The 12,304-nt window shown below is 46.9% G+C and overlaps 1 protein-coding gene across 2 annotated transcripts in view; it reads right to left on the reverse strand.

Annotated features, from left to right (window-relative positions):
* Positions 1-10,723: 10,723 nt before the first annotated feature.
* GPCPD1 (glycerophosphocholine phosphodiesterase 1) overlaps positions 10,724-12,304 on the reverse strand; it is a 701,876-nt gene continuing 700,295 nt past the window's right edge. For both annotated transcript variants that reach the window (XM_085612626.1, XM_085612627.1), the window contains exon 20: positions 10,724-12,248. In XM_085612626.1, the coding sequence (XP_085468752.1) occupies positions 11,945-12,248 (304 nt within the window). In that variant the 3' untranslated portion in view covers positions 10,724-11,944. The remainder of the gene's footprint in view (positions 12,249-12,304) is intronic.

A 12,304-nucleotide genomic window follows, 5' to 3' on the forward strand; every position in this document is an offset into this window, starting at 1 on the left:
GGTACTGTGGAGGGCTTGGACCAGGTGCCCTTCAGAACGTCCACTAGTGCCTCACTGAACTGCAGCAGAGGCTCCGAGGAGCTTGCTGACAGTTGAAGCACTTCAGGGAGGAGGTTAGTCCTCACGGCCACAGCAGGCAGCTCCAGCCCAAGGGCTTCGGCCACCTTGCGCAGCACCATGGAAAATGCAGCACCTTCCTCCAAAGCCACAGTCGGAGGAGAGATGAAACCAGAGTCCGGGGAGGTGTCCAGACCACTGGCATCCCCCAGCTCATCTGCCCGGCCTGCATGGCCAGAGGGTCCTCAGACCTCTCCCAGTCGCCCCCATCATCCGATTCCTGATAAACAGGGGGAATAATCGGAGCCGGACGGTAGATGAAATAGTCATCCATCGGCGTCGGCTGCGGCGCCGGACCGGGGCTGAACCGGGGAACGGCATCGTCTGGACACGGCGCCGGGGGTAGAACCGGTGTCGGCGCCGGCAGAGGAGGCGTCGTGAGGTCGACCGCCACCGACTGAGATCCAGGCCTGGATCCCACGGGGACCTGCGGCGTCGGAACCGAAGTCGACGACTGCGCCGGAGCCGCCGGCTCGCAAGGCCGCCCAGTCGAGCCCGCGGGGCCCGAAGGCGCGCTGGCAGGCGTCGACGGCGGAGCCAGGCCCCTCATGGCTGAGAGGAAGGCACTGATCTCCGCCGGAGTCGCGTCAATCCCAGGGACAGGTGGGTATGGGAATGGACGCGGCTCCTGTGGCACCACGGGGTGGTACCATCCGGACCCTCGACCAAGTCGCGCGACCGGCGAGGGGAGTCCGAAGAGCGGTGTCGTCTCTTGGACTTCTTACCATGCTTCGACTTACCCGAAGACTTGGAACCCGACGAGCGGTGATGGTGGCTGCGGCTCCGCGACCGGTCCTTCGACCTCCTCCTGGACCGGGACCTTGAACGGCGCAGAGCAGAGTGTCGGAGCTCGAGAAGCTTGCGGGACCGCTCCCGCCTAGCCTTCGAGGTCAAGGTCCGGCAGTCAAGGCACGACTCCGCATCGTGGTCGGCTCCCAGGCAGTAAAGGCACCGGCGGTGGTGGTCCGTCACCGACATCAGTCGGTGACAGGAGTCACAGGCTTTAAACCCAGGCATCCTACCAGCACTAATTTGAGTTGAGTAGACAAAAGAGTCCAAAAAGTTTGTCAAAAAGTGACTAAAGGGGTAAGCTCTTCCCGGATCGGCGCTGTCTGGCGCAGAAAAAAGAAGAACTAACGTCAGCGCGCGAGGGCGGCGTCCAAGTCCTCCTCCAACGTCATTCTGGCGCACGACGCAGACGACGGAGCCGCAGAGGACGCCTAGCGACGCGCAAAGGGTATTGCCGATGAAAATTTTTTCCGGATCCAGCCCGACGCCTGGGGATATTCTAAGGTGAGGAATCTAACTAACGTGTTTATTTCAGATGTGGTAATTCCATTATTACAAGGGGGTACTTTCACGATTACCAGTTGGCTGTGTCTTCATAGAACTGAATGTAGCTTCTTTTGCGAGTTTAGTGGACGGGAAAGAGCCAGAAGATTGTTTAGACAAGCATGACGCCTGAAACACCAAACTCTCAGGAGATGGATATGTAGATAAAAAGGCTGAATCCCCAGAAGCAACTTTGTACCGCCTTGCCACTGATCTGGACACAGCAGAGGCTGATATATGTTTTTGCCATACCTCTAATATGAGCTCGGTCAAAGCCTTATTAGATGAGAGCAGAGGCTCTGTCACAGATGAAGAGTGAAGAACCTCCGTCAGGATGTTTTATTTAATTTTCGCAAGGGAAACTGCAAGTGCATAAGATCAGCCGCCTTCCTGATGATGGAGTGGGAAGTAGAGTCCTCCTGTGAAGTCAGACTCGAGACGCAAGCTCCCACTCTGGCGACGTGTCTAGCCCACTAGCCTCCTGCAGTCCTTCAAACTCATGCATGGGATCCACAATTTTCCCTTCCTCAGTCTCTTCCTGGTGCTCCTGCAATTTTACCTCCTCCAGAAGCCTCTGTGCCTCTCTTCTTGATCTTATCTTGGGAATCAGTGTTGGCGGTGTCAGATGCAGCGCAGGTAACTTCGGAGCCGGCGTCGATGGAGGCCCTTCAGGGATGGTCGGGGCGCCATCCTAAGCTGAGACAACGGTGGACCGGAGCCCGATGGCGCTGGAGAACATTCCATCCTTCCCTCCTGGGATTGTATTGGCGTCGAGAACCTTGGCATCAGGAGAGGCCAACTAGGGGTCATTGGCATAAACAGTATAAAAGGTGCTTGGGCATAATGAGGTGGTAAGCCCATGTTAAAAGATAGCGGTCCCATGGGGCTAATAGGCGCACCAGATGGGTTAGCTGCCATGGCAAACATGCCATACATCACATTTAAGAAATGCGAATAATCTGTAATGGGTGGGTACGGATCCGGTACTGCCTGCTCAGGAACAGTTTGTGGTTGCAAGGCTGTATTTAGCTGCAGTGCTGGAGACACCAGAGCTCGGGGTGGAGTGGCCGAAGGTTCCACTTCCCTGGGCAAGGAGCCTTCGGTGTCGGACAATGAACCGGAAACACCCGAGGCGAAGGGGAAGGCGAGGCTTCATCCTTCCTGTGATGCAGTGGAGCTGGGGACCCTGACTTCGGGGACTTGTCCTGAGAAGAATGGCTTCTTGTGCTTCCTAGACGACTTTGAGGTGTACAGAGTCAATGACTTGGACTTTGATCTAGTCCTTCTTTGGCCTCTCTCCTGCCATAAACAGTTACGCTTCTCTCTCTTTGAGGGCCTTCGAATTCATACGCCGACACGATGAACATCCCCCGACGTCTTCAGACGACAGGCACCAAAGACAATCATGGGGGTCCGTGATGGACATATGATCCCCGCATTCCCTACAAGGTTTAAACCCAGACCTTTTCTGAGCAGTCATCACACTGCTACAATTACGGAAGAACCTGTAACAATGTTCAACTACTAAGAAATGGAGAGTCCTGGAAAAACTTATGCATCAATGGTGCAGAAAAAGGGAACTGACGTCAGCAGGCCGACGAGGCCTTATGGCTCCAGTGATGTTGCGCGGGGTTTCAAGTGGAGCCGTTTCCTTGGGACGTCATCGACATGGGAGAGCTATTGAGAAAAGTTTCTGTGGAATACTGCACAAGTGGTGTAAGAAAGTGGGTTTCCGTTGCAGTAACCCCCCCCCTTTTTTGCCTAATAGCTGATGCACTTTTCCTTGTTGTGCCCTGGGCTCCTGCCAATCAGGTGCCCAGGGCCTGTGTTCCTTCCCTAAAAAACTGCCTAACAGCCAAAACCCAAATTGGCAAACCCTGGCCACATGTCAGCCCCTGGTAAATGGTACCCTAGATACCCAGGGCCTTGTGACCAGGGAAGGCCTCTAAGGGCTGCAGCACTCATTGTGCCACCCTTAGAGACCCTGTACCCTAACACACACACACTGCTCTTGCAGGCTGAGTGTCTGGATACAAGACAAAACAGAGTCGACATGGCACACATCCCTGTGTGCCATGCCCACCACCTACACTGCCCTGGCATACATCAGCCACCCCTCTAGCTGGGTGCCCAATGCCAGTGGTGTGGACACAGAGGCAGGAGCCCTGTGCCCCTACAGTACCCAGGTCCATTCCTGGGTCCTGTAAGTGCAGTGCTGCCAGCTAAGAGTATATGGTGCTGGGAGCTTGTCAAACACAAACTACACAGCACCATAATGGCAGCACTGAAGACTGAGAAGTTTGGTATCAAACTGCTCAGCACATTAAATCCACACTGATGCCAGTGTGTGATTTAATGTACAAAGCACCACAGAGGCCATCTTAGAGAGGCCCCCCTGAAACCTAAACCTACAATCCACGTCTGTTCTGAGGCTGCCACACAGCAGACATGTTGCTGGACCCCTGGGTAGGAGAGCCCCTGCTCTCCTGGGTCTACAACAATGCACATCCTGGGCGAGGTGCTAAATCTCCTCCCCCAGAATGGGCAGGGGGAAGCTTCAAAGGCATTCCGCCTCTGTGAGCTTCCCTAGGCCACTGCAACCCCCCACTCTGGCGGGAAGCTTGGCCGGAAACCCCAAATAGGACAGGGGATGTGCCAGCCTGCCAACCCCACCCCTCAGGTGGGGGAGGCGAGGTGAAGCACATCTCCGGGCTCTCGCCATCTTGAAGATGGGAATCCCTGCCTAATCAGGACTAGGCTCCTGCCCCCCTCCCACAGGAGAGAGGCAGGATAGGGGGTGTACCCACCCCAGGACAGGGACCCATTGGCCCCTGCCCTTCACCTACCTGTAACGCCCCTAAATCTAGTATTTAGGGACACCCTGAACCTTCCTTCCCCAGATTCGAAACTACAAGAAGAGCAAGAAGGACAAAGAACTGCCCTGCAGCTGCTAAAAAGAGGAAGACACCAGCTGCTTTGGCCCCAGCCCTACCAGCCTGTCGACCCTCGAACCTGCTCCTGCTCCAGCGCGGCATCTCTCGTGGCCAGCAACCTCACCAACCCCGGAGGACCTGGCTACCTTTTGGCTCCAAGCCCCTGGGACTCCCATGAGTAGAGGCTCTACTCGAAACCTATCTCTAACCCCTGGCAGCAGCCCGGAACCGCGAACCCAGCACACTCTGCACCAGCCGAGCCTGGCCAGTGCCGGAGTGAACAAAGACCCTGAGGACGACCCCACGGCGACTGTGACCCCGAGTCCGGCACCCAAGGACCTCCCTCAACATTCCTGAAGAAGCCTGCAGCCTCAGAACCAGGTGCCCCCCCCAACCGCGATCAACTGAGGGTAAGATTTCCTGACACCTAAAGGCACCCCTGCACGCAGCGCCCCACGGCCCCCTGTGTCCAACCCCGGGGTACCTACCTAGCCTCCAACTACCCAACCTACCTCTCGAAGTGGTGATGGAACCTGAAGAGTCCTCGTCCCCGAGCTTGCAGTCTTTTTCCTAACCGGAGAATTCCCATTTACATCCATTGAGCGCCCGAAGGCTCAAAAGCACACTGCACCCAGCCGCCCGAGTGGCCCTGGCAGTGAAAACTCTACTCCTTCCTACTTCCCCACTTGCCCTGAGTAAGTGACCAGGAGCCCAGCACCCACAGCCGCGTGGCTTGCCAGTCAGCAGCCACCAAACAAGGCCCCCCCTATCCCTCATAGGATAACATTGGGCCAAACTCTCTCTGCACCCGGCCGCCCTAGAGCCGCTGAGGGTGAACCAACTGTACCTACCTGACCCTGGGAGACCCCTGAGTCTGTGCCCAGAACCTCAACTCTGCCAGTCAAGTACTTACCCTTAAACCGCAAACTCTATTTTCCTCATAGGGTAACATTGACTGGCTTTTTCCTGAAATTTCTTCTAAGTGTGGACTTTTCAAATCTTCAAATATTCACCAAAAATCAGCCGAGTGACAAAAACTAATTTACTCACCTGTTCCTAGGTGAACTCCCAGTGCTGGATCTTGATGCCCAGCACTGACTCTGAAAAATCTCTACAACTGTACTTACCCTTAACTCAATTTTTTTTCCATAGGAAACCATTGACTGTTTTTCTGTGAAATTTCTTCTAAGTGTCGATTTCTGCAATCTTTAAATATTCTTCAAAAATCGTATAATATCTGAAAACGTAATTGCTTTCCTGTTTTGGATAAAGGTCCCAGTACTGAGTCTAGGCACCAAGTACTGGATTACAAAAGTAACGAGAACATACTGTACCTGTAACCTGCATTTTCTTCCATAGGGAATCATTGATTGTTTTCTCTGAAATATTTTCTAAGTGTCAACTTTTAAAATAGCTAAATATTAGTTAAAAATCATTACAGTACTTAAGTCGATTTTCATCACTTGATTCTGAGAACTGACCCAGGACTGAATCTAGGATCCAGTCCTGGAATTCCAAAAGTAATCTAAAAAGTAATCTGTGGCAAATAACTTGAATTTACCATTGAGCTCAATGTATTGTTGTGTTTAAAAATAGAGTTGCCTACTGCAACCTCTTGTAACGGTTTACTAAAATCTATTGCAAAAGTATTTATATGACACATCTACTGTTGAGAAAGTATATTTTAACCCCAAGTGTTGGTTCTAAAATAAAACAAGCATATATTTTTTATATATATCTACACCATTGGCCTAGAGTTCAGTTATTGAGTGTGTGAAACCATTTGCTGACTGAGTGTGTACAACAAATGCTTTACACTGTCCTCTGGTACTGCCTTACTGCTCGACCAAGCTACCACTTCAGAGAGTAAGGTTATACCTAACTTTAAACTCTGTCAAACCCTGGGGGACTGTGGACTCTGTACACCGTGTACCTATTAGGGAACAGTATATACAGAGCCACTTTCTCACAAGTGGTAATTCAAAAGGTGAGAAATCCAGAGGCAGATGTATCCATCAGAAATACGTAGGAATTAGATTAAAAATAGCACGGCTCATAATAACAAATCGTGGCAATGACCACATACAATGAAAATAGGAAACAACCCCATAGGCACGGACAAAAAAAAACACAAAGCCTTAAGGGAAACAAGACAAAATCCTGCCAGAAGATACCAAATCCTCCAATACCAAGTCTCAGTGATGACTAGCCGGTCTAAACTAAAAAGAGACCAGACACATGTAGGAAAGACTATTTATATGAACCGTGGCAAGGACCACAGGAGAGTAAAGTGAAACCTCCTTTAGACAAAGCAATATGTGACTCCAGGGAAGGAGATTAAACGTCATCCAAACACAAGCAACGGTTGTACCAACAAGTACATGACCCCAAGGATAAAGTAAAACCAAGAATTAGGAAGCCCAAAGGTAAAACGAACACCAATCCAATGTGAAGTTTTTTATGGCATGACAGTGAGAACTAAGGACTCACAGTGGACTGCTGATCTAGAGGGAAATCAGCAGGAACAGAATAAACAAAGTGAAAGAAGCCACAGTGATCCATTTTTTTTTTTTAAATCAATGGTGTCTGTTACAAAAATGTGTCATAATTAAAGTATCCTTTTAAAGACAGCTGAAGAAGGATAATCATATGTTGTCACTTGTAACAATAACTGTCAGAAAAAAGGGCCATGAGTCTGAAAGACTCGTACTGCAGAGGTGGTTTGTCTGGTTTGCGGTCTCTGCTCAAAATTCAGACATTGTTCGCCTCCTGGATCAGTGCTCTCCTCTCTATTTGTTTGCTAAATCAGTTGCAAGGTCTTCATATCGCCAGTCTCTCCAGGCTTGGAGGTTCGCTCCATGTTGGCCTTTGCCACTCTGGCCAGGTGAGTCAAAGATGCTATGGTCCCGATATTCGTCACTGGTACAGCTGGGCCACTGTTGGCTGACCTTATACTTCCCAAGTTCTAGACGGCTAGTTGCTTCAGTTGCAGGTGGGAGAGTATTTTTGTTTCACTCCAAAATGCACCTTCCTACAGAGTTCAACCACAATTCTTCTATCTGTTGTGCTCCATTGCAGCCACTTTCCATCACCAGGACAGTCATAAAAAAACCTATCTTCCCAAAGCCACAAAGACCAGAATTAGATAAGCAGCACTTAATCAGTGTCTGCACTAGTTTCTGTAGTTGTGCACCTTGAGGTATTCCCCCAGCCGTATACTGACTCAAACTTAATCTATTCTGGTATTCGTAAGCCATTGCCTGATCATAACTGTCAGTCTCTATAGTTCCCAACTTTGCTCTAGTAAGTCCACAGTAGCTAATCTAGGCTCGCTTTGTCCAACTATTCATAGTCCTCAATGGATCTGTTATTGTCTGATATTGTGTGATATTCCCCGAGTATTAATTGCCCTCAAATTATTCCCAAAAAGCCGTTCGCTCTTAACAGCCACATTCGGCCCACTTCTGTCTTTGCATTTGCTATTGCAAGACATCTCAGTTCAGTCAATGCCATCATCCACATTCCAGCAAATGAACCCTGCAACTTTAGTGTCCCTCAGAACCTGGGCACTGGTACTATAGTAAACAATTGGTTCTGTTGGGCTCAGCAATTGCTGTGATTACTATACTCAATACACAGGTAAACATATCTCAAAGTTACTCATTTCAATAGCATGGAAAGCCATTAAAAAAAAATAAGAAAACACCCAAAAGACATAGGTTGAGTTGATTTACTCTTATAGTCTCAAGAAATATTGAATACTAAAAAGGCTGTCATCAACACAACTAAATTTGCAGATACAAAAGTGAATATTGTGAGAAAGTGACGTAGTGACTAGTGAAGTGAAACGATACACTGTATACACAACATAAATATGTAACATAAAATAAAGGAATATTTTACATTTTTGGTCTGTCTCCTTATTTAGTACATGTAACTCAAGACACAATGATGATTCATGTGGTCAAGAAAACTGTATAGACATGTATGATACAAAAGTGTCAACGGTTCGACCCTGGACACGGCGCAAAAATTGTAGTGTCACTGCGGGTCTTCCTAAGGACTACGAAGGGGAGGACAACATCACACGAAGAAAATTCCAATCAATGGATTTAGGGCGATATGATGGTCTAGTTTGAAAATCAAGGTGTCAAGACGGAGTAGGAGATCCTATATTCCTGTATTATTCTCCAGTGTTGGAAAGTAGTAAATTAAAGCGTCCGGTGCACAAAATCAATTGTGCAGTTCCTTTAAATGTGAAAAACACCCCAATCGAGTATGTTTAAAGTCTCCACCAGCCGGTTACGAGTCTTAAACGTGCGTCACAGATACAACTAAAACCCCCCACAAGCCGGTTGGAGTTCTGTGTTCCAGGCCTTTACTTAGAAATACTTGAGAGTAACGTGCAAGCGTCTGTTCTCTGTCCCTGGATTCACACGAGTGCTTCATGCTCCTTCTACCAATTACCCCAACTGTGTACAGCATATACAATGCTCTTCACTAAGTGAGAGAGAAAACAGCTATTATTGTATATTAAATTTGCACTCAAACTTCCTTGCAGTAAGCACCTCTCAAGTTAAGAGCATTTGTTAAATGTGCTATCAAACGCAAAGTTATCCTGGTGCTGTAGCAGATGTCAGTAATAAGTCTGCCTAAGGTGTGTGCAGCAAGGGGTTAGTCTAAGAGCCAGGTCTTGAGCTTCTTTCAGAATTCCAGATGCGATAAGGAGACTGATGTGGAGGTCGTGCCAAGCTTTAAGAGTGATGTGAAAGAAGGCCTGGCCTCCTGATCCTGGCTAGGTGTCTGATGAGGCTGGGAAGTTAGATGTGTCAAATCAAAAGTTAACAAAAAGTCCATAAGTATGAGGGCTGCTGTATCCCCTCTGTCTAGGATCAAGCGGTAGTCAGTGGCGGCTATGAGCACTGTTTGTGTGCTGTGGTCCGACTCGAAGCCTGATTGCGAGGCATCGAGTAGCTGGTGATTGGTGGGGCATCAGTTGATAAGCTTTGCTAGGACCATGTTCAGTAGGAGGGAGATCGGTCAGTAGTTGGCAAGCATTGAGTAGTCCGCATAGGGTTTCTTGAGCAGAGGGGTGACTAACAAGGTTCCAGGTGTCCAGGAATCTGGCAGTCGATGGAAGTGTTGAGTATTGATGTTAGTGCTTCTCTGATCGGGTGGAGGTCTTTCTTGGGCGTGGTAGAGGCAGGGAGTCTCTGAGTAGACTGATGGTTGAATCTGTGGTGTCATTAGGCCATGCTTCGTTTATTGGTCTTGAAGGAGAGCTGGGATGCCAAGGAAATAGGGTCTGGGTGTGCGTTGCAATTGCTGCAGATGGTGGTGATTTAGTTGCTGAAAGATTTAGCAAGCTTATCACAAAGGTCTTGTTATTGGGTGATGCTGCTGGGGGCAGCGGGAGGCAAAGAGAATTTCTTGACAATAGCAAAGATCTACTTGTTTATGCAGGTGTCAATGCTGTGTGCAGTGGCTGTGTGCTTGGCATTCTGGATCTGCTGGTGGTAGCATCTTAGCGCAGATTTGAAGGTGTCTTTGTCCGCGGTGTCTTGGGTGGTTCTCCATTTGCGCTCCATTTGTTTGCAGAGGCGTTTATTAGGAGTTCTTCCATATACTAGGTGGCATGTTGTTGGGACCTTGCTTGGGTATTGCATTTGAGGAACGTCAGTGCAAGCAGTTATCCAGCTGTTGAAGTTTTTTATGGCATTTGGTAGGCTGATGGTATGGTCGGGTTGGTATGCAGAGAGGGCGAGTCTGCTTCAGCTATTTCCCTCTAGTTCAGATGGACAGGCAGTCTGTATTTCTATTAATGGTGATACAGCCATAGGCAACAAAAACTTTAAACACTCTATAACAAATGGACCCCACATGATCTTTAAACACACAAAAAACAAGTTAATTATCTTCGGTAGTGCTCTTTCTAATCGCAGATTCCTCATTTTATAATGTCCCCAAATGCCAATCTGGAAGATATAAAGAACATTGCTACCGCACACTACAGGTGGTGTGGCTCCGGGTTGACTTAATCGTGCTTCAAGTGACGATGGAGTTGCATTAAAATGCCACCCCTTTAAACAAGCAGAATTTGAGAGCCTTGCGGAAATTCACCTTCTAAGGCAATGTAACCTCCCACAGTTCGAGAAATAAAAAAAGAAACTGACTCGTTAGTTATTAAACCCTTAAAGTCTTTCATTAATCCACAACATGGTCGAATATAGTGCTCTAAAGCAATTTACTTAAGGAACTGTTACTACTGAGTAGCAGGTGCTATCGAAATAGCGGATTACTTTGTTCTCATTCACTGTAATAACATACAATCCGCAAGAAAGGAAAGTAAGTCGTTTATTTATTAACATTTTCAGTAAAAAGTCATTTTCATGTTGGCAACCCCTCCCATCAATATAAAAACAACTTTGTTAGTACGTGCATTTCATATACACAAATATTTTAACACTACCCTTTATAAATTGGTTATACACATGATCCTAATGAGACAAATTAAAATACATACTTCTTGAAACAATTCTGGTCCAAGTAATAGCTACCTATTACAAGAAAAACAATAATTTATGTGTTTAACACAAGGTGGAAATCGTAAGCCAGTGTAAATATAGCTATAGGCTTTTGGTTTTTTTAGGCAACATTACTCATGGTTCCCATTAACATATCTCCTATCACTGCAACCAGCTTAAAGATAGGATAAAAGTACTGGGCATAAAACCTATAATTCATGCTTACTTGCTGAAACATGCAACTGCTAGAGTTTTTTTTATTTTTTTACATTACGGTGCATATTAGCATTTTAAGCAGTAAATATATTTATTTTCCATTTTTCGATCCTCATGTATGGTGCAATCACAAGATCGCAAATGCAACATTCTTTCCGTAACGTGCATCAATAGCACATTTACAATTCAATGGTACGGAGACTTATTAAAAAAAGCAAACGACAAATTGCTCTAAATAAATTGCACAACAAAACAAAAAAAGATTCATGCACATGGCATGCTACCAAAACCCAGGTCAAACCCTGGTATCTTGGTGGCACAATCAATTTGGACAACTGCATTTACCAGTGCAAAAATGTAGGCAAAATGAGGTAACTTGCTAATTTTGCAGAAATTATATATACAGTACAGCAACTTTCCTAATCTACTCCTACAGCTGTGGCTAGACTGGACTGGATACAGTCAAGCTTACATATTTCAAATATTGCACAGAAAGGTAAAAGGCTATCAAGAGGTACTGTGGTTTTGATCTTGATTTACAGCGGACAAATAGGTTACAGTACTTGGCGGTGTCTGCTGTTTTATGCTTCTCGTGCAGATCGTTTAAAAAATGACCTTTAGACCTAAATTGTATTTTTTATCTATCTATAACAAATCAAAATACACTTATGAACCTTAAAATCAACAGTGAAAAATAATGCTAGTAAGGAAGCCTTAATTATTGCTTTATTCAAACCAAAAAACAAACCAAAGTGAAGGTTTAGCACCGCTGATGAACATAAAACATCTTCAAATAAAGCAGCGTTGAGCCTGAGTCAGCCTTCATTTGCTGTCACCAACTTGCACTGGATGGCTATCTATGCCATTGGTTTCCAGAGAGAACCTATTAATATCACAGCCTTCTACAGACATAATATTTTCACCATTAATTTGCACATGAGCGTTATTTACATCAACACTTTCCATACTAGTACTGTTCCGCATACAAAATGATGATGTACAGGCAAAATGGCTAACAGAAGGGCACACACAACTTTTCAGAATTCCTTCAGGTAATTCTCTCTTCAGGCGCTCCAGGTGCTCCACTTGGAATATGTTTGGTTGTTCTGGATTCCAGTCATAAATCCTGTCAAAAGGTAGGAGGCTTTATCAAAAATAAGAAAGTGGTTCATGTACACGTTT

The sequence above is a fragment of the Triturus cristatus genome, chromosome 6 (genome assembly GCF_964204655.1).
Source record: "Triturus cristatus chromosome 6, aTriCri1.1, whole genome shotgun sequence".
NCBI lineage: Eukaryota > Metazoa > Chordata > Amphibia > Caudata > Salamandridae > Triturus > Triturus cristatus.